This window comes from Cucurbita maxima, unplaced genomic scaffold, assembly GCF_002738345.1.
Source record: "Cucurbita maxima cultivar Rimu unplaced genomic scaffold, Cmax_1.0 Cma_Scf00020, whole genome shotgun sequence".
Lineage (NCBI taxonomy): Eukaryota > Viridiplantae > Streptophyta > Magnoliopsida > Cucurbitales > Cucurbitaceae > Cucurbita > Cucurbita maxima.
The window spans coordinates 2051183-2070433 of NW_019272036.1; the positions used below are offsets into that span (position 1 = coordinate 2051183).

The window sequence follows — 19251 nt, forward strand, 5'->3', positions numbered from 1 at the left end:
CAGACCAAAAAAAAAAAAAAAAAGCATAAAAAGACAAAAATAAAAATAAAAATAAAACTTAGTGCATAATTAAACAAAAATAAAAAGAAAAAAATTATTTTGAAACATGGATCTTATGTTTAATTGTAATAATATGGAATTATATAATTTGAATAAAATAATTAAATAAGGAGGGAAAATAAAAAATAAAAGCTGAAGTTGTAAGGAAAATTAATCTAGAAAAAATAAATATTAATTTTATTTCTAATAAAAATAGTGAAAATTATATTTAAGTAATTTATAAGGTTTTTTTTTCTTTTTTTAAAGAAAATGACAAAGGGAATACGCGGCTGAATATGACTGATGGCCAGGTGGACTCCATATGGGTAAAAACGACGTCGGGTTATCCCTACTTGTAAATGATCTTTCTTGAGAAAAAAAAAAAAAAAGAAAAAAAGAAATTAATTACAATTAATAGTAATAGAGAGAGAGAAAGGAGGAGCGACGAGCTGAAGCTAAGCTAAATCTTGAAATTCAGACCACTCTGCAATTTTTTTTTTTCTTTTAGGGTTCCGCAATTTTCGATTCTTCTGATTGAAGATCACTCTTGGATTTGCTGATGCCTTCTTGCATTTCTTCTGAGATTTTTTGGTTTTTGTTTTCTCAAATCTCACTCTCTTTCCGTGCTATATTTTGATGAATTTCCACTAGCATTTCAGAGGATTTGTGATAATTGTATGTAATTTGCCGAGATCTTGTTGTAATTTCGGCTTGTGATTCGCTTTGTTGATTGTTTTCCGACTGGATCGTCCCCGACAGCTGGTTTTTGGGGATTTTAAGGCATCCCGATAGTCTATGGCGTCGAAGAGGGGCTTATTGTCCGCTACTGCTTCACAGAGAGGTAGAGCTGGTGGTGGATCTCGACTTCCTGTTATACTTGTCATTTTCTTCTTGTTTCTCTCTCCTGTGATCTTCGTCTTCAGTCGAACTCTCCGTGGTGCAGGTTAGTTTCGTTGTTTTTGCTCTCTAGATTTGCTTGTTGTTCTTGCAAATTTGCAATGTAGCTGTTTCCAGATCTTATTTAATTGAATCAATAGATGTTATAAGAATATTGATGCCGCCGACACATTTTGGAAGCTGATAGATGGATTATATTGTTATTATGTTGCAAAATTTAATCACTGATTGTTGAAGAGAATGAATTAATCTGGTCGTGATAAATGTTTGTCGGTGGCTTGGATGTTTTTAATTGCACTGGGGGAAATTTAACATAGTTAGAAGAACATAAATATGGAAGTTAGATTTTGTCAATCTGAGTTGACCTTCTTACGGTTTGCGGAAATTTGTCTTTGAGTTGATGCGATGGTTGATGATTTTGCAGATCTTGAAATTATTTCGAGTGGTTCTGTTCAACAGGTATGTGGTTGATTTTTCTTATAATTAGTAGAGAGTCTACGACATTGTGGTTGATGATGCGTCTGTAGTTATCATAAGACATACTACTTGAGAGTGCAGGATGTTGGATGGAGAGAAAGAATAGCATTGCAACAGATTAAGTCTCTTTTCTCTAAGGAGGCAAGTGGTTGCTGGTTTCGATAGAATGCATTTCATTATTGCAGTTTTATTCTAATTCATTAGTTGGTTGAAACAAAGTAGTTTCACTATTTGTGGCACTCTCACAGGGAAAGATTATCGATTTTATATTTCAGGTCATTGATGTGATTGCTGCTAGCACAAATGATATGGGTCCCTATAGTCTTGATCATTTTCGGAAAAGTAATTTGTCGGCTTCATGGAAAATAGATGCTCTGGAGACTACGGTTGATGGCATTTCTGAGGTTGGTTGGGCCTCTCTAGCATTTGATATATCTATGATGTGGTGCATTCTTCTTGTGTAACAATTTTCCTTCTTGTCGTGATCATTCTCGTGTGTCTCTGTTTTGTTGATTGGTTTGTAGAAAAACCAAGTTGTTGTCGATATTGGGAAAGAAATACACGACAGCAAAGAGGTCAAAAATACAGGTGGGTATTTGAAATCTTTTGTGTATTGTCATAAGTTTTACTTTGATGTTCCTTTCTTTGATTGATTTAGTTGTCTTGTGCAGATGATGTTTCCCAGTCTATGGATAGTCCTGCAAAGCGGTCTAGGAGGGTAACTGTTAATCTTAAATGAGTTGCATTTCCTATTTTCTGTCATTTTTTACATTGAAACTAGTACTATGTTTACATCAATGGAATATCAATGGGAAGAGACTTTGTTATTTTAATTATTGTATCACTGTCAATTACTATGTTGGGTCAGCATTTACCTCCGATTTTATACTTATGTTTAGCTACTTGCAGCAACTTCGAGAAAAGAAACGTGAAAAGCGTGCTGCTCAGTTGCTTCAACAGGACGACGACCTTCTGATAAAACTTGAGAATGCTGCTATTGAACGCTCAAAGTCAGTTGATACCTCAGTTTTGGGCAAATACAGTATATGGAGGAAAGAAAATGAGAATGAGAACTCTGATTCAACTGTACGCTTGATGCGGGACCAAATGATCATGGCAAGAGCATACCTAGGTATAGCCAAGATGAAGAATAAGCTTGACCTGCATCATGAACTCCAGATTCGTTTGAAAGAGATTCAACGTGCCTTAGGAGAGGCAAGTACTGATGCCGATCTCCATCGAAGGTAGCATAATCTTTTCTACATCCTCTCTTTTTTTAGAGAATTGTGACTCATAGGAATTTCTTTACCGCTATCTGCATCTCTTGTTTTCTACTTGTGGTTTTAAAATTATAATCTGTTGTATGTAACTGTTTGCAGTGCCCCTGATAAAATAAAATCCATGGGCCAAATTTTGTCAAAAGCAAAAGAGCAATTATATGACTGCAAGCTGATAACAGGAAAGCTAAGAGCAATGCTCCAATCAGCTGACGAAGAAGTCAGAGGCTTGAAAAAGCAAAGCACATTTCTCAGTCAGTTGGCTGCCAAGACCATACCTAATGGAATTCACTGCTTATCCTTGCGTCTAACTATAGACTACCACCTTCTTCCTCCAGAGAAGAGAAAATTTCCTAGAAGTGAAAATTTAGAAAATCCAAATCTTTATCATTATGCCCTCTTTTCAGACAATGTCTTGGCTGCATCAGTCGTTGTCAACTCAACCATTGTAAATGCCAAGGTATCTGAACGTCTCTTGCACCTGAAGCTTTTTGTGCGTTTGTTTCAAAAGAATGGGTTTTGATAAACATGGTTTTTGTATTATGATCCAAAGTCCATAGTCCATTTTTAAAAAAAAAATTAATTCAAAATTTAGGTTTAAATCCTATTTTGTTCTTTGTTTGGATGACTTCTTACATTTTTGTTTATCTGCTTTCAAATGTACTTTTCTTCTTGAATTTTGCGTTGAAACTGAACATAGGCACTTTTTTTTTGTTCATTTACCCCATAAGTAATTATCGGTATAGAAAATTTAGGTTATTCATTTTTGTAAAATGATTAATGAAACATTGTGACAAGTATTAAACTGGTTTTCATACCAAGTTAAGGTACTAAAATAGAATATTTGACTGTTAAATACTAAAATAAAACGTTTTGTAGTCCAAGAATCACAAGAATATGTATGAAACTTCAAGAAATAAAATAGGATTTCAACGAAAAATCTATTTCCTTCCTTTCAATGTTTTTGTTACTGCAACCCATATGATGATGTTTACCTTTTTGCGTTGGTTGGATGCTAAGGGTGAACTAATACTACCAATTCATAATCATGTATTTGCAGGTCGTTTTTTCTGTTGTTCCTGACTAAATTATGCATGGTGGAATTTATTGCAGGATCCTTCAAAACATGTATTCCATCTTGTTACAGATAAGCTTAATTTTGGTGCCATGAACATGTGGTTCCTGTCAAATCCTCCTGGAAAAGCCACAATTCAAGTTGAAAATGTTGATGAATTCAAGTGGTTAAATTCATCTTACTGTCCAGTATTACGTCAACTTGAATCTGCTGCAATGAAAGAATACTATTTCAAGGCTGGACATCCGACCACCCTTTCATCTGGTGCATCAAATCTTAAGTACAGAAATCCAAAGTATCTTTCTATGCTTAATCACCTGAGATTCTATCTCCCTCAGGTATATCCCAAGTTGGAAAAGATACTGTTTTTGGATGATGACATTGTTGTTCAGAAGGACTTGTCTGGATTGTGGGATGTGGATCTTAATGGTAAAGTTAATGGTGCAGTCGAAACCTGTGGTGAGAGCTTTCACCGTTTTGATAAATATCTTAACTTCTCCAATCCTCATATTGCAAGAAAATTTGATCCCAATGCATGTGGATGGGCCTACGGGATGAATATGTTTGACTTGAAGGAGTGGAAAAAGAGAGACATTACAGGCATATATCATATGTGGCAGAGCTTAGTAAGTTTTCAATTATGTCTACTGAGTTTTTTGTATCAATATTTATCAAATTTTACCATACATACATATATTTCCTCAGCAAACTGATTCAGATATTCATTTTTTCCCTTGCATATGGTGTCAGAATGAAGAAAGGTTACTCTGGAAGCTAGGAACACTACCTCCTGGTCTGATTACTTTCTACGGACTGACACATCCACTGGACAAGTCGTGGCATGTGCTTGGCCTGGGTTACAATCCAAGCATTGACCGGTCTGAGATAGACAATGCAGCAGTCATACACTACAATGGAAACATGAAACCTTGGCTGGAATTGGCTATGACAAAGTACCGTGGTTATTGGTCCAAGTATGTCAAGTACAACCATCCTTACCTTCGCCAATGCAAGTTAAATGAATGAGGCTGGTTTTAACACTTAGATATTTTACTATGCTGCTATTTCTCGCTGAAACACATTGGTTGGTTCCGACATTAGATTGGTGGGGGGATAGGGATCTCCTTAACATGGTTTTACTATGCCCCTCTTCCCTCTTTCTCTCTTTATAATTCATTCCATTCATTCCCATCTCATACCCTCTGGTACAAGATATGATATTCATTCCCTTTTTAACATGTAAATCCATTAATTGTATTTGCTGTTAGCCAGGCTTGATCTGGATCACTGAGTCCATACCAATTCGCTGTAATTTTGGACAACAGACGATCTGCTTCTTTAAATCCATATCCATGGTATAAATTATAGATTCAGAAGTTTATGCACTATAACCCTTTTTGAACCGAGGGATATTGCTCCAATGCCTTTAGTTTCAGCTCTTGAACTGAAACTGCGAAGTATCTTACCAAAGAATTAAAACTAAGAAAGATGTACTTTTCATCTATTTTCTTAAATTAATCTGCTCTCTCCCTGTTCTGTTTTCTAGTGCCTGTTTCAAATCATGGAGGTTATTACTTAACTTCTATATAGCACAGCTAATCTTTGGAGTAGTAGAGCTACAGTAATATGAACAGAGATTTGTAATGCCACAAGTCCAAGATTCAAAATTTAGATTTGGCATATTAGACGTTTCTCTGTATTCCTTATGACTTATCACACTATCTACTTGTCTTGAACTGCATTGAGGTTGAAGATTATCCCCACGGGTCTATATATATATATGTATATATATTAACTTGGTTTATCTCTACTCATATGTTTCCAACGAAAATTTTGAGGAGCTTACCCACGTTTAACTTTAGAGTTTCTACATTTGAGCTGCTAAAAAGAAAGGTATACCATGTGTGGAATAGGCAGTAGCTAATAATTTTCTTAAAGTGTTTCTTAACTATGTCTTGCATACTCTCCAAATCCATGCATGTACCACTTGAACTTAGGTGTCATAAAAACTTATGTAAAGATCACTCCAAGCACCCTCGAGATCAAAATAGATATTTTGAAAGCTTAGAAACTAGCTCTCCTTAAAATTGTTGTACTTCTTAGTAACAATTAGATGCACTGCCTCGTGTTTTGGTTGTCTCCTTTAAGTCTTCTTTTTAAAGGATAATCCCCCTTGGTACATGGTTTTTCTTTAGAATGACATCACTAGCAATGAATAGCCCATGACTATCCATAGCTTTGATTGAAATGTTTTATTAAATTTCCGTATATATTATTAGAGGCCTGCATATAGTGACGTCTCTAATTTAGAAAAAAAGAAAAAAAGAAAAAAGGGGCGTTACATTGTACTTTTCGAGTTCGAAAAATGATTTCAAACATTTTTTTAGTTTGTGAACTTACAAGTCATATTTTCATGTTAGTTGGTTTTTTAGCTGAAGTACTACCCTTGATTTTTATTAATTTATTATTCTTATTTATTTTTTTAAAAGAAAATATATTACATTTTTTTTGTTCGACGAAGGAAATCATGCCAACTTGGACCCGAGAAATATTTAGCAAACAACTTCAGTTACCTGTCTTACGTGTCCTTGTCTTCACTTTAGAAAATGTTGAATTTTTAAAATATATAGCGAGTGACCTTTGTTGAGATCATGGTTTGTAACCATATGCAATTGTGACCTATGCTAATGGACTATAGTAATACCTAAAACTTTGTTTTTTGGTTTTCACTCCTCTTTTTTCTCGTTACAATTTGCATTACTTTTATAAACATAGTTCAAACCAAATTGTAACAAGAAATTTTGGACTTTGAATATCGAGTTCTACCCTTTCATTAACCCAAAAGGAACTTAGTTTATAATTGGACCATAAATAAATTGTTAATAGGAGAATTTGATAAGGAATCACTAAAAAAAAAAAAATTGTTGATGAAATTTCTAAAACAAAAACATTTCTTTGAAATTCGAATACCTCCTTTATCAGAAAATATATATATTTTTAGAACAATTTAAAAATTAGTTTTGAAAAAGCTTTAAAGTTCTTATTATAAGTTACTTAATGATTGACTACTCAACTTAAATGTTAAAAATTCGATTGGGCTGGTTTTTTTTTTTTTTAATTTTGGGTTGGAATTTTTGAAAAAACAAAAATTCAAGTCCGATTAGGAGGATAACATTTTACTCGACCAACTTGAAAATATAGTTATAATCCAACCCCACTTCTAAGATTATTACTGAAATTAAATATATTTGATATTTGAATTTTATAAGGTTTTAGTTATTAATGTAGCATATTTCATAAATAAATATAATTATTTTAAAAAAATAATAAAAAAATAATCGACAACAAACTTAACCCAACCCAATTATAAACTTTTGCATTGGTTGAATTACCAACCCAATTAATCCAAAATTTTAGACGGATCTAATTCAATAACTCAACCTAATCCAATTCCGCCCGTTAAAACATTAAATACAAAATAAATAAAAAAAAAAAAACACTTTGGATTACCAACAAAATCTTTCCACTTGGACGAACCAGTAATTCATTCTCGCGCGCTTTTCAATCAGATGAAGGAAAATGGAAGAGAAAACAAAGCTCAAACCAAATTGGATGGTTTATTTTGAAATCCAGATCCCAATGATTTCTTCCTCAATTTTTCCTTCCCCTGTTTCCAAGTTTCAACGATCATTCACTCCTTTTCTTGTTGCGTAATCAATCCCCCACTAAGGTAATTTTCTCACTTCGCACCGCTTTTCTTTGACGTTCATTCTCTTTTCAGATTGTTATTGTTTCCCGTTTTCGGTAATACCTTTCCGTTTTCAGGATCCAATTTGTCCCAAACGTGTTCATTCCCCCGTCCTAAGATCATAACCCACTTCTGCTATTTTGTAATTACGTATTTCATTCGTTCATTCTCTTTTGATTTCTTTTTCTGTGTTGAATCCAATCGGAAGCAAATTTTGTGTTTGATTTGGAATCATACTGTCTGATCATTTATATTTTGTTAAGTTAGTGTTCATCTTCTCGAACCAACTGTAACAGGGGCTGCTCTGTGTTGTTTATGAATTTATAACTTTCCATTATGGACAATTACGGTTCTTCGCCATCGTATCCATACCACAATCCATATGCATACCCTTGTTCATCTCCCCGTCAATACCCACCTGCTTCTCAATATCCACCTTCTCAATATCTACATCCTCATTATGCACATCCAAGTTTCGATCCATATGGTCGTCCTCTTTACCCTTACCCCTATAGTCCTTCACATGTCGCTCCATATGCGTATCCCCCACACCCATCCCATTCTGGATTAATAGAGTATATTCAACATCCACCTTCGTATTCTGGTCTTGTATCTTACCCTTATCCTTACTCCGACGCCTCATCGCCTAATAGTGGTGCTAGGCCATCCATTCATTATCATAGCAATTTCCAACATGGTACATCCCCATATCGGCATCAAGAATCTATTGCATACCCTTCACCAGAAACTCAATACCGACCACCCCCTTCACGAGTAAATAGCTTCTCTAGTCACTACAGGATTGATAACACTGATTCAGTCTCTTCTGCTCACCTGCCTATTGATGACATTTTGTGCAATGTACATTTGTCTGATCATCAACCAACTGCTCCTGCTTCACCTCCTGCACCTGTACCTGCACAACCTTCAGCTTCGTTATTGGCGAATTCTCCTCAAAGTATGAGATATGATCAGCGCGATCGATTTTATGGCTTTCCCAATTCATCCTTTTCTAGTTTCGATGTGGGGAATTCAGATCAATTGACTACATCCAAGCAACCTTTGTTTTCCCATTCAAGCTCATTTGGTGGGTCTCAACATAATCAGAACTTGCAGATTGTTCCATTGCACAGTAAAGCATCATTGAAAGTTTTGCTGTTACATGGAAACTTAGAAATATGGATTAATGAGGCCAGAAATCTTCCAAATATGGACATGTTTCACAAAACCTTAGGGGATATGTTTGCTAAATTACCTGGCAAAATTGAAGGACGCGTGAGTCATAAGATCACTAGTGACCCTTATGTATCGATATCTGTAGCAAATGCAATAATTGGGAGGACTTTTGTTATAAGCAACAATGAAAACCCTGTATGGAGGCAACATTTCTATGTTCCCGTTGCACATTATGTTGCTGAAGTACTTTTTTTCGTTAAAGACAGTGATGTTGTTGGTTCACAGCTAATAGGAACTGTAGCAATTCCTGCAGAACAAATATATTCAGGGTCTATAGTTGAGGGAACCTTCCCAATCCTAAATAATGGGAAGCCATGTAAACCTGGAGCTGCACTGAACTTTTCTATTCAATATACCCCAATGGAGAGGCTCAGTGCTTATCATCATGGAGTGGGAGCTGGTCCTGATTATCAGGGAGTTCCTGATACATATTTCCCCCTCAGAAAGGGTGGAGCTGTTACTCTTTATCAAGATGCTCATGTTCCAGACGGTCACCTTCCAAATTTGATGCTTGATAATGGTATGTACTATGTACATGGGAAATGTTGGCATGACATCTTTGATTCCGTACGTCAGGCTCGCAGGTTAATTTACATAACTGGGTGGTCAGTATGGCACAAAGTTAAACTAGTTCGAGATACTGGCTATGGGACAGAGTGTACCCTTGGAGATCTCCTAAGGTCCAAGTCCCAGGAGGGAGTGAGAGTTCTGCTTCTTGTTTGGGACGATCCCACTTCTAGGAGCATTTTGGGTTATAAAACCGTAAGTTTTGCTCCCTGCTCTGTATTCCTTTTATATTTCCTGCTTATCATAGTTGCCTTTTCCAAACATCCTTTAAATTAGAAGCTGTCCTTTTCCAGACATCCTTTCTACGATCGTTTCAGTTCAACTGTTAGAATATGCATGTAATTACAAGCTACCTTTATTGGATCGCAGAAGTATAAGATAGAGCTAAGAGTTTTCGATTTGTAATCAAGGTTTTTCAGTTTACATTGAAGTGGTTTTAAGAATCTATTATCATACTCTGCTGAGAACACATGTTAATTCTTGCAGGATGGTTTCATGCAAACCCATGATGAGGAAACTCGCAGGTTTTTCAAACACTCCTCCGTTCAAGTGATACTTTGTCCTCGCATGGCTGGAAAACGACATAGTTGGGTTAAGCAAAAGGTTAGTCTTTTTTCCTTCTTCTTCTTCTTCCTTCTTTTTTTAAGTTTGGGGTAAGAACTGAGATTACTTCAATGACCAGATGGCTAAAAGTTTAGTCTTAACTAATCACTTCTATCTCCTGTCAGACTTTTGTTGTACTTCAACATGATTATGCCAAGAAAATTGGCAAATCAAACCTGTACAAACCTCCTAATCCCACTAACCAACTAACTGCAGCTGATTGACCTTGTAACCCCTTTTGGAGTTAGTTTGTGTAATTGGAGGCCTTACAACATCATTAAGGAACCATACGATCTTGATTGCAATATAAAGAGAATAACCCTCTACTACACAAAGAAGTTTGTATCAGTATCGTGGCTGGATTGTTGAAGTGGTCAAATGAGAAGTCTTTTTCTGGGAAATAAATAACAATTTGAAAGACCTAATCGGTTCAGCTTCCCTGATTATTTTATTTTTTTAATCCATCTTTTCCTTTGACGACTTAAATAAATATCAAAAGAAGAAAGATTTTTTATTGTGCTAGAAACAGTGTTGTTTAGTCTAATGAATAGTTGACAATCTTCTATTTTGAAAATTACTTTTACACTTTTTTTTTCATCTTCGGGTATTAGAATCTTCACATCATTTTATTCTTGTACTGCCTTATTGGACGCTATAGGTTTGAGCATTCTGGTTTCAGCTATCTTGTGACCATTGTTGTACTTGTACTTGCTATCAAACTCATTCTTTAACTATTAGATTGCATGTATTTTTCATGTCCATTTGTATTTTAATTTTGAGAATTAAGCTCATAAATCTATTTAATTATTTTTTTTAAAAAAAGAAAATCTTGAACTCGTCCTTATGATCAGTATATTTCGTTTGGAATGTCTCTGTTAATTTATATCGTCTTTGATGTAACCGCAAACAGCAACGTCAGGGGGAGTAAAGAAAGCCACTCTGTTGGATAAATTAGGAAACTCCTCAATTCATTATCATATTGGGGACTTTGGATGATGTTCAATTGACTCTTCTCTCTTTTCTGATTGGTGTGGAAATATTTCCTTTCGCTAATTCTTGCTCATCTTTCTCAATAATCAGGAAGTTGGAACTATTTATACCCACCATCAGAAAACGGTTATTGTGGATGCTGATGGTGGAAATAATAGAAGAAAAATCATAGCTTTTGTTGGAGGACTTGATTTATGCGACGGCCGGTATGATACTCCATCACATCCCATATTTCGGACACTTCAAACAGTACACAAGGATGATTACCACAATCCTACGTACACGGTAATCTGTTTACTATGTCTCACTTGTCTGCTACGCTCATATTCTGTGGAAATATGATGCAGGAGGAAAAGGTTAATATGTGCCAAAAATTTGAATACCCCAAGTATATGCGCCCTGTTTTGCTGACCCAAGTATTTTCTTAAGGGCATGTTAGTTTCATCTTCTTCTAGATTGTTTTTCTTTTGCGTTTTCATTCAACGAAGAAACAAGGCTTTCATTAGATTGTAGTACATGAGATGAAAACACCAAAAAGGAGAAAAACTTGAACAAATCAAAAGGCTACTGTAAACATGAACTTGGCATCCGTTAATGAACTTAATTACAAAAGAATCTAGAATAAAAGAATGTCCCTCAAAATGAAGAGAAGCACTGGACTCAACTAATATTATAGAAGTAGAGAAAGCTGCCAATTTTTGCCTTCTAGATTCTTGGGAAAATTAAAGGGAATCTCTAGGGATCTCAAAAACCAAGATACAGACATAAGATTTGCATAGAAAAGGAACCCGAAGAATTGAGGCTCCAAATCCTTTGGAAAATTGTGCTGTACTGTCTGTTAGAACTACTACAACTATATGGCACTGAATTGTAATAGTATAAAGGGTGAGAAAGTATCTTCATCGGTTATTGTCATTGGATTTCCTCCTAAACAATGTAAGAAGATCAATCCCATATCTAGAATTGAAACAGAGTACATGAATTGAAAGCAAATTGTAGAGCTATTGAAGATGAATGCAGCAGGAAAATCGTTTAGAGGATTGATTTCTCCTAAGTTGTTCTTGTCTGTTTTTCTAGTTGGTCAAACCAGTCAATCTTGCACTAGGATATAAGAATCCTAGATCAATTTTTCATGTATTTATTTTCAGTGAGTTACTTGTCTTTTAAGAAAGACTTGTTAAATCCAGTTATTGGTAATAAATCTAAACAAATCCTTAATTACTAGGTAATAGTAAATCCGAATTAATCCCTAGATCAGAAAATTTAAATAAATCCCTAGAAAATCTTTGATACTAGATAACAATAAGGGATTATACAAATATCTTCTAACTGAAGTTAATACTACAACAGAGACTTCTTTTTAGGAAGGATCTACTGGAGAGGGTGGTATGCACGATATAAATTGGGAGAAAACTACCTACCTCAACTCTTTGGAGGTCTAGGCATTGGCAATTTTCAGCTTAGGAAGTTAGCTCTTTTGACTAAATGGATTTGAAGATTTTTGAATGAGGGAGATGCTCTTTGGCGCAATATCTTTGTTTTGGTAAATGCTACCATTGGCAGAGCTTGTATATGGCCAGGATAGATTCTCCGAGGTTCTTATAAAGCTCCTTGGCGCTTCGTTTGTTACACCGTTGAGCTGGTTGCTAGCTATGTTCACAGATGCCTTGGAAATGACCTTTACACATTTTTTTTGGAAGGATTCTTGGTTGAACTACGGGATTATTGCAGAGGCTTTTCCAAGACTTTTGCGTTAACTACTCAACCTAAGATTAGGGTTGTACAAGCTTGGAACACTTCAAATGCTGCTTGGGATTTAAGTCTTCATCACCATCCTAATGATTTGAAGGTGATTGAATGGTCTAATATTTTCCAAATTCTTAACCTCATAATTATTTGGCGAGAAAATGACTCTTGGAGTTGGTCTCTTGATTCTTCCAACTCCTTTACGTTTAAATCTGTAATGAATAATCAAGTTCCTGCTACCGTTCCTCGTTCAATCCTTTACTCGGCGATTTGGAAAGAAGTTTATCCCTAGAAAATAATTTTTTTTTGTGGGAGCTTAGTCATGGAAGAATTAATTTGTCCGATCGATTACAAAGGAGAATGTCTCATTTCACCCTCTCTCCTTGTTGTGTGATGTGTGTTTTTCTAGCTCAGAACACCCTTGCCTTCGTTTTTGTTACTAGTCTTTTGCCTCTCATAATTGGGTATTCATGCTAGATGCTTTTGGTTGGTCTTTGGTTTTTCCGAACAACATTCTTGATATTTTGGATTCAATGTTTCTGGTCCACCCTTCCCATGGTGTGAAAAGTACTTTATGGTTAGCTATGAATAGTCTGCTTTTGGTATCTTTTGTGTGAAAGGAATGGAAGCATTTTCAGGGAGTTTTTCTCTATATTTGATTTTGGATCGGATGTAGTTTCATACTTTGTATTGGTGTAAGCATAAACATCCTTTTAATGATTCTAGTCTCTCTATTTTTCCCTTAGATTTCCAATTGAAAAACCCTTTTGTAATTCTCCTCTTGGTGATGAGAGTATTTTTTTTAACTCTTTCATTCGTTTATAAATAAATGAATAATATGATGTGTTGTCTTACTCCATGCATCTTCAGTATCTGAAAATACCTATAGATTGAACATATGAAATAAATAATCAGTTAGACAAAAGAGCTGACTAAACGCTGTAATACCTTTCTAAATTGATTTTAGGAGTGAAAAAATCAAATATATTATTGAATCTAGGATTGTTAAAATTTGAATTGGTTTTATGAAGTAACAAAATCTTTCAGTTGAACAGGGTAGTGCTGTTGGTTGTCCAAGAGAACCGTGGCATGATCTGCACAGCAAAATTGATGGTCCAGCAGCATACGATGTTTTGACGAATTTTGAGGAGAGATGGAGGAGGGCTTCAAAACCTCATGGGATAAAAAAGTTGAAATCATATGATGACGCTTTGCTACGGATTGAAAGAATTCCCGACATAATTGGAATTTCGGAATCTTACTGCACTAATGAAAATGACCCTGAATCATGGCATGTCCAGGTAAGGTTTTAATCCCTTCTTGGATATGTGGAACTCTACCTAGGTGATATAAGGTTCGGTAACTGAAACTAACGGTGTACAAAACTTCTTAATGATTTCTCTATGTTCCTTATGGCAATTTTTCTTGATGAGTTATCTAATACTGCAGATTTTTCGCTCAATTGATTCAAGTTCTGTTAAAGATTTTCCAAAGGAACCAAAAGATGCCCCCAGCAAGGTGAAGGACATTTATGCTTGCTATACTGATATCAAATCTAATGATAGGTTGAATTTAGTCTAAATTAAATTTAAAAAATGACTCCCAACTTTGCCTTTTGCCCTTTGTTTCAAAAATACCTCGATACTTTCAAAAGTTGTACTAAAAATACCTCGCTACTTTCAAAAGTTGTAATAGCACTCTTAACCTTTCATAAACGTTTAAAAACTATCCTTGAAGTAAAAAATCTGTTAGGATGGTGGATGAAAAGCTGATGTGATTAACGTCATTCTTTCAGACTTAATCTAGACGAACTTTTTAATCATTGTTGCATCATTCCAAGTCACCGCCATGTTGATTTTTTGACTAATATATTATTAAATTTCTACTCCAAACGTATCATATGTTTATGAAAAGTTAAAGAGTAATATTGCAAGTTATGAAAGAATAGAGATATTTTTTAATTAAAGGTTAAGAGTATTTTTTATAATTTATCTTTAAATTTAAATATAAAATTGACATGTATTTATTTTGTATTTGCGTCTGTGTAACATGCTTATTGCCTGATATTACTCGCAGAACCTTGTATGTGGAAAGAATGTGCTGATTGACATGAGTATACACACAGCATATGTGAAAGCCATCCGAGCTGCCCAACATTACATTTATATAGAGAACCAATATTTTATTGGGTCATCCTTCAATTGGAACTCAAACAAAGATTTAGGTAAAGCCCATAAAAATTATTATTAAAATAAAAAATAAAAAGAGCTCACATGAAATACAGCATTGAAATCTCATTCCTATGATATTAAACTGTAGGCTGTTATTCTGCAAGTTCTTAAAATTCAGCATCTTCTTTATTTAGATTGCTTAATAAGTTGGGTATATGGATTATACTATTTAAAGCAAAAAAATACTGAAACATCACTACCCATAAGTTTTCTTTTTAAAGTTGACTAAGCGTTCAGTTTGTGTGACTAGAAGAGAAAATGAGAAAAAATTATGGGAGCACCAGCATGTATCTGATAATATGTGACAATAGGGTCATTTAGAAAGCGTGTTAAGACTTCGGGACTATAAATCTATGGCTGGCTATCAAGCACCAACTTTTTTGCTTTGCTTGAAGGAGTTAACTATATCATGCAGTTCATTGACCTGACATGCACGTTTCTGATGTTTATAGGTGCCAACAATTTGATCCCAATGGAAATTGCACTAAAGATTGCTGATAAAATCAGAGCAAATGAGAGGTTTGCTGCATATATTATCATTCCCATGTGGCCGGAGGGCGTTCCAACTGCTGCTGCCACTCAGAGGATATTATTTTGGCAGGTAAACTCACTAGTAGCTTAGGATGAATTCCATCAGTTTTCATTATTAAAATTACTGTTTGCATATATTGGCTCTCAGTAAATATTGAACGACCCCATGATGATTTCAAGAGAGTTCTGTAGTGGAGTAAATATATGAATTACTGTTTGCATATATTGGCTCTCAGTGAGTAAGCATGCTTCCTTTAAATAAGGATTCTTCGGATCTATCAATTTAAATGGGGATACCTGCGGGAGGGAGTTAACTCCCGGCAGGCAACCTGATCCCATCTTGGGCCCCGCTAAACTTGATAGGAATTCTCGCATCCCATGTCCACTTTGCCTCGTAATTGAAATGCCAACAAATGTTCTGATCTATGACAATTACACTTCTGATTTACTTCATCTTTTCTTGCGTTGCTCAGCAAAAAACGATGCAAATGATGTATGAAGTCATCTATAAGGCTTTGATGGAGGTTGGTCTTGAGGATGCATTCTCTCCTCAAGACTATTTGAACTTCTTCTGCCTGGGAAATCGTGAGGCTACGGAGGGATATGATTCTTTGTGTTCTGAAAGTCCTAATGCAGAAAACACCCCTCAGGTAACCTATATCCTTAAATCAGTACTTGATTTTAGTCTTATGTATTTTTTTACTTTTAGTTTGGGTTTTGAGTTGTTATTTTAGGCCTTGTTTGATGACCATTTGGTTTTTTAATTTTCAAAAACCAAAAACCAAATAGTTATCCAACTAGACCTTAATTCTTGTTTTTGTTGGAAAGTTTGTTCTCTTTTAATGGAAGTTACCTGTAACTTCTGCTATAAATTTCCATTTATCATCGAAAAATTTACTTTCCCTTTGTATATATATAAATATGTTGATAATTTTACAACATTGCGGAACAGTCTTCCTATGTTAAGTTCTTGACAAATAGCTGTATATTGTAGGGAGAGAACTTGTAGGAAAAGAAGGAGAGATATAATGGAAACAACCTTGCATATCAGTCATCCATAATTTTACATCAAAATAAAGGAAGAGCCCATAAATTATTTTGAGAGTTTCCATGCAAAGAGCAAGTAATAAAAGAAAAAGTACCAATAACTTGTCCCTCTGCGTGTTTTTTTTATTAAAATCAGAAATGATTGAATGAACTGACTGCAGGCGCTTAGTCGGAAAAGCAGAAGGTTTATGGTATACGTTCACTCCAAAGGCATGATAGTTGACGACGAGTTTGTGATTTTGGGATCTGCTAACATCAACCAGAGGTCCATGGAAGGAACTAGAGACACTGAGATTGCTATGGGAGCCTATCAACCTCACTATACGTGGGCAAGGAAAGTTTCACGTCCTCGTGGACAGGTGAGTTTTAACTTTAAAATGTCCTAATCTGGAATTTCTTGAAATAATGCTAGTAACTGTAAGCTTTTGGACTGTACAATACGTCGAGGATTGTTAAGAGGGAGACCCACATTGACTAATTTAGAGAATGATCATGAGTTTATACCTAAGGAATACATCTCAATTGGTATGAGGCATTTTGGGAAAGCCTAAAAACAAAACCACGAGAGTTCCACAGTGTTCCACATCATTGTGGAGAGTCGTTATTCCTAACACAAACTAGAGTCAGTCCATAAAAAGAGTCCAAATTAAAGTTGTTCAAATTCTGTGAGGAAGACATTTTTTATGAATTTACAAAACATATGCTTGAAACAGGAGAGTTCCACATCTTGTTTTGCAATCATGATCAGATGCATGTTCATTTTGTGGGAAAAATTTGTTGAGCATTGATTACATGTTCATTTACATAGACCAGCATTTCTGAATTGTTCTGGGATCTGAATGTCCTGATCTTTAGATCTATGGATATCGGATGTCATTGTGGGCGGAGCATACGGGAACTATGGAAGACTGTTTCAACGAACCAGAGAGCCTGGAATGCGTGAAAAAACTTAGAACAATGGGAGAATCAAACTGGAAACAATTTGCTGGAGAAGATGTAACAGAGATGAGAGGACACCTTCTGAAGTACCCTGTTGAAGTTGATAGAAGAGGGAGAGTAAGATCTCTTCCTGGACATGAAAACTTCCCAGACGTAGGAGGAAAAATAGTTGGTTCATTTCTTGGCATTCATGAGAACCTCACTATCTAAATATAGCCTCTGATTGCATTCCAATTCAACCACTAATGAGCCGGGAAGCTGTCTTTACAGGTTACAGTAATGGAAGATTTTGATAGGTACTTATAAAGGAAAAATAATGGAGCAACACCCATCGTTTCCTCCCTTTTTTGGTAATGGCGTGTAACCCCAATACATGGGGGGGGTTTTTTTTTTTGTTTTTTTTTTTGTTCTTCATTTAATTATGTTAATAACATCTATTTTTTGGAAGTATAGTTTTCCTTTTTGTTAATGATTTATGAATTATACTCGTTCGTAGAACTGTAAAATTTGAATTCTTCCACTAATACAGTGATGAACTACATCTATGGACCGTCCACGTGTATCATGCTTGATTGGAAGGATTTGATCGAGAGTTAAACATGTAAATTGACATACTCAAAAAGTTTAGGATTTAAATTTATACTATTATTTGGTCAAGATTTTTATTGGAAAATAATTTATATAATCATATGTTTATTGAAATTATTTTTGAACTACAATTAAAATCAAAGTCAGATATAGGTTGGACTGAAAAAGAATTTAAAAAAAAAAAAAAACAAGTTGGTGTTGAGAATTATTTGGACAAAGAGGATGACAATGGAATTCACTGTTGTTCCCAAAAATGATGTAATGAATAAGAATAATTCTTAATTTTAGTGTAATACACATCATTCCATGTTCATTTCTAGGTGAGAATAAATTATTCATATCTCTTACTTTTCATTCCTTTTGACCTTTATTAAATTTTTTTGAGCGGATAATAATTTAGAGTTATTGTGTTTCTTTAATCTATTTTAAGATTTTTATTTACTTTGAGATTATATTTACGTATTAGCTAATTATGGTCATAAAGTATGAAACTTACTACTATTAGAATGTCTCATGTAACGTCAATAATTTTCATTTTGAGACTATATAAAGTTACGTATATTATATTTGTAAAACATATTTAGAAAATGTAATAAAAAGCACATTTGTGCTTTACTTTAACTAAAGGCTAAATTTCTTTGCAATTCTATTAAGTTTATGTTGTATGTTTAAAATTATTTAAGTTTGACACAATCAATCTTATTTACGGAGTGATTCGAATCTCAAACAAGTATTTTTATCTCGAGATATTTGATTAATAAAATAATATGAGTCTTACGTTTTCTTGTAGTGAAATCAAATTGATTTGAGGTATTAGCATTGGTAAACTAAGGGTTTGTAGAATATTATATTGTTATATTCAAATGTGAATTTTTTTATAATTATGTCCAACATTATATTATAAAATATGGTTGAATTTATGTTAAAATAGAAATTATCCTTTTAAAATATTATTTGAAATTAATATTTAAAAAAATATATAAAAATCGGGAAAAAATTCACTATAGGAATTTGATCCCACCAAATTTTCAGTGAGCACTCCGATTCAAGAATGAAAATTAAAATAGGAGGGTAGGGACGGACGGAGAAAGCTTCCATATCCCTACCTTGTCGCGTAGACATTCCTAGTCATGCACTACACAAACCATTATGAAACTTTAGACGTATCATATGAGTGCACAAACACACAATCAAGAATAATCACGTATGTGACTTTCCTCTATGAGAGTGAAGGCATGGTATTTAGACGAATACGACTCT

The 19251-nt window shown here is 34.6% G+C and overlaps 2 protein-coding genes across 4 annotated transcripts; both read left to right on the top strand.

The window, feature by feature from the left end:
* Window positions 1-449: 449 nt before the first annotated feature.
* LOC111494173 (polygalacturonate 4-alpha-galacturonosyltransferase-like) lies at window positions 450-5153 on the top strand. Its single transcript, XM_023144048.1, has 10 exons — window positions 450-982; window positions 1361-1395; window positions 1495-1554; window positions 1689-1817; window positions 1938-2001; window positions 2085-2131; window positions 2323-2657; window positions 2793-3150; window positions 3804-4391; window positions 4516-5153. Exons 1-10 carry the CDS (start codon window positions 835-837, stop codon window positions 4789-4791), a joined length of 2040 nt encoding a protein of 679 aa, XP_022999816.1. The 5' UTR covers window positions 450-834; the 3' UTR covers window positions 4792-5153.
* Window positions 5154-7335: 2182 nt separating this feature from the next.
* On the top strand, window positions 7336-17779 carry LOC111494170 (phospholipase D gamma 1-like). 3 transcript variants are annotated; one of them, XM_023144043.1, is made up of 11 exons: window positions 7336-7495; window positions 7591-9511; window positions 9803-9919; window positions 11000-11194; window positions 13711-13956; window positions 14105-14173; window positions 14732-14879; window positions 15339-15487; window positions 15891-16067; window positions 16626-16823; window positions 17320-17779. In XM_023144043.1, the coding sequence occupies exons 2-11, from the start codon at window positions 7850-7852 to the stop codon at window positions 17611-17613; spliced, it is 3255 nt and encodes a 1084-aa protein (XP_022999811.1). In that variant the 5' UTR covers window positions 7336-7495; window positions 7591-7849; the 3' UTR covers window positions 17614-17779. The 3 variants fall into 3 exon arrangements, with proteins under 3 accessions (XP_022999811.1, XP_022999812.1, XP_022999813.1); XM_023144044.1 differs by having other exon boundaries at window positions 7810-9511; XM_023144045.1 differs by having other exon boundaries at window positions 7336-9511; window positions 17273-17531.
* Window positions 17780-19251: the final 1472 nt, after the last annotated feature.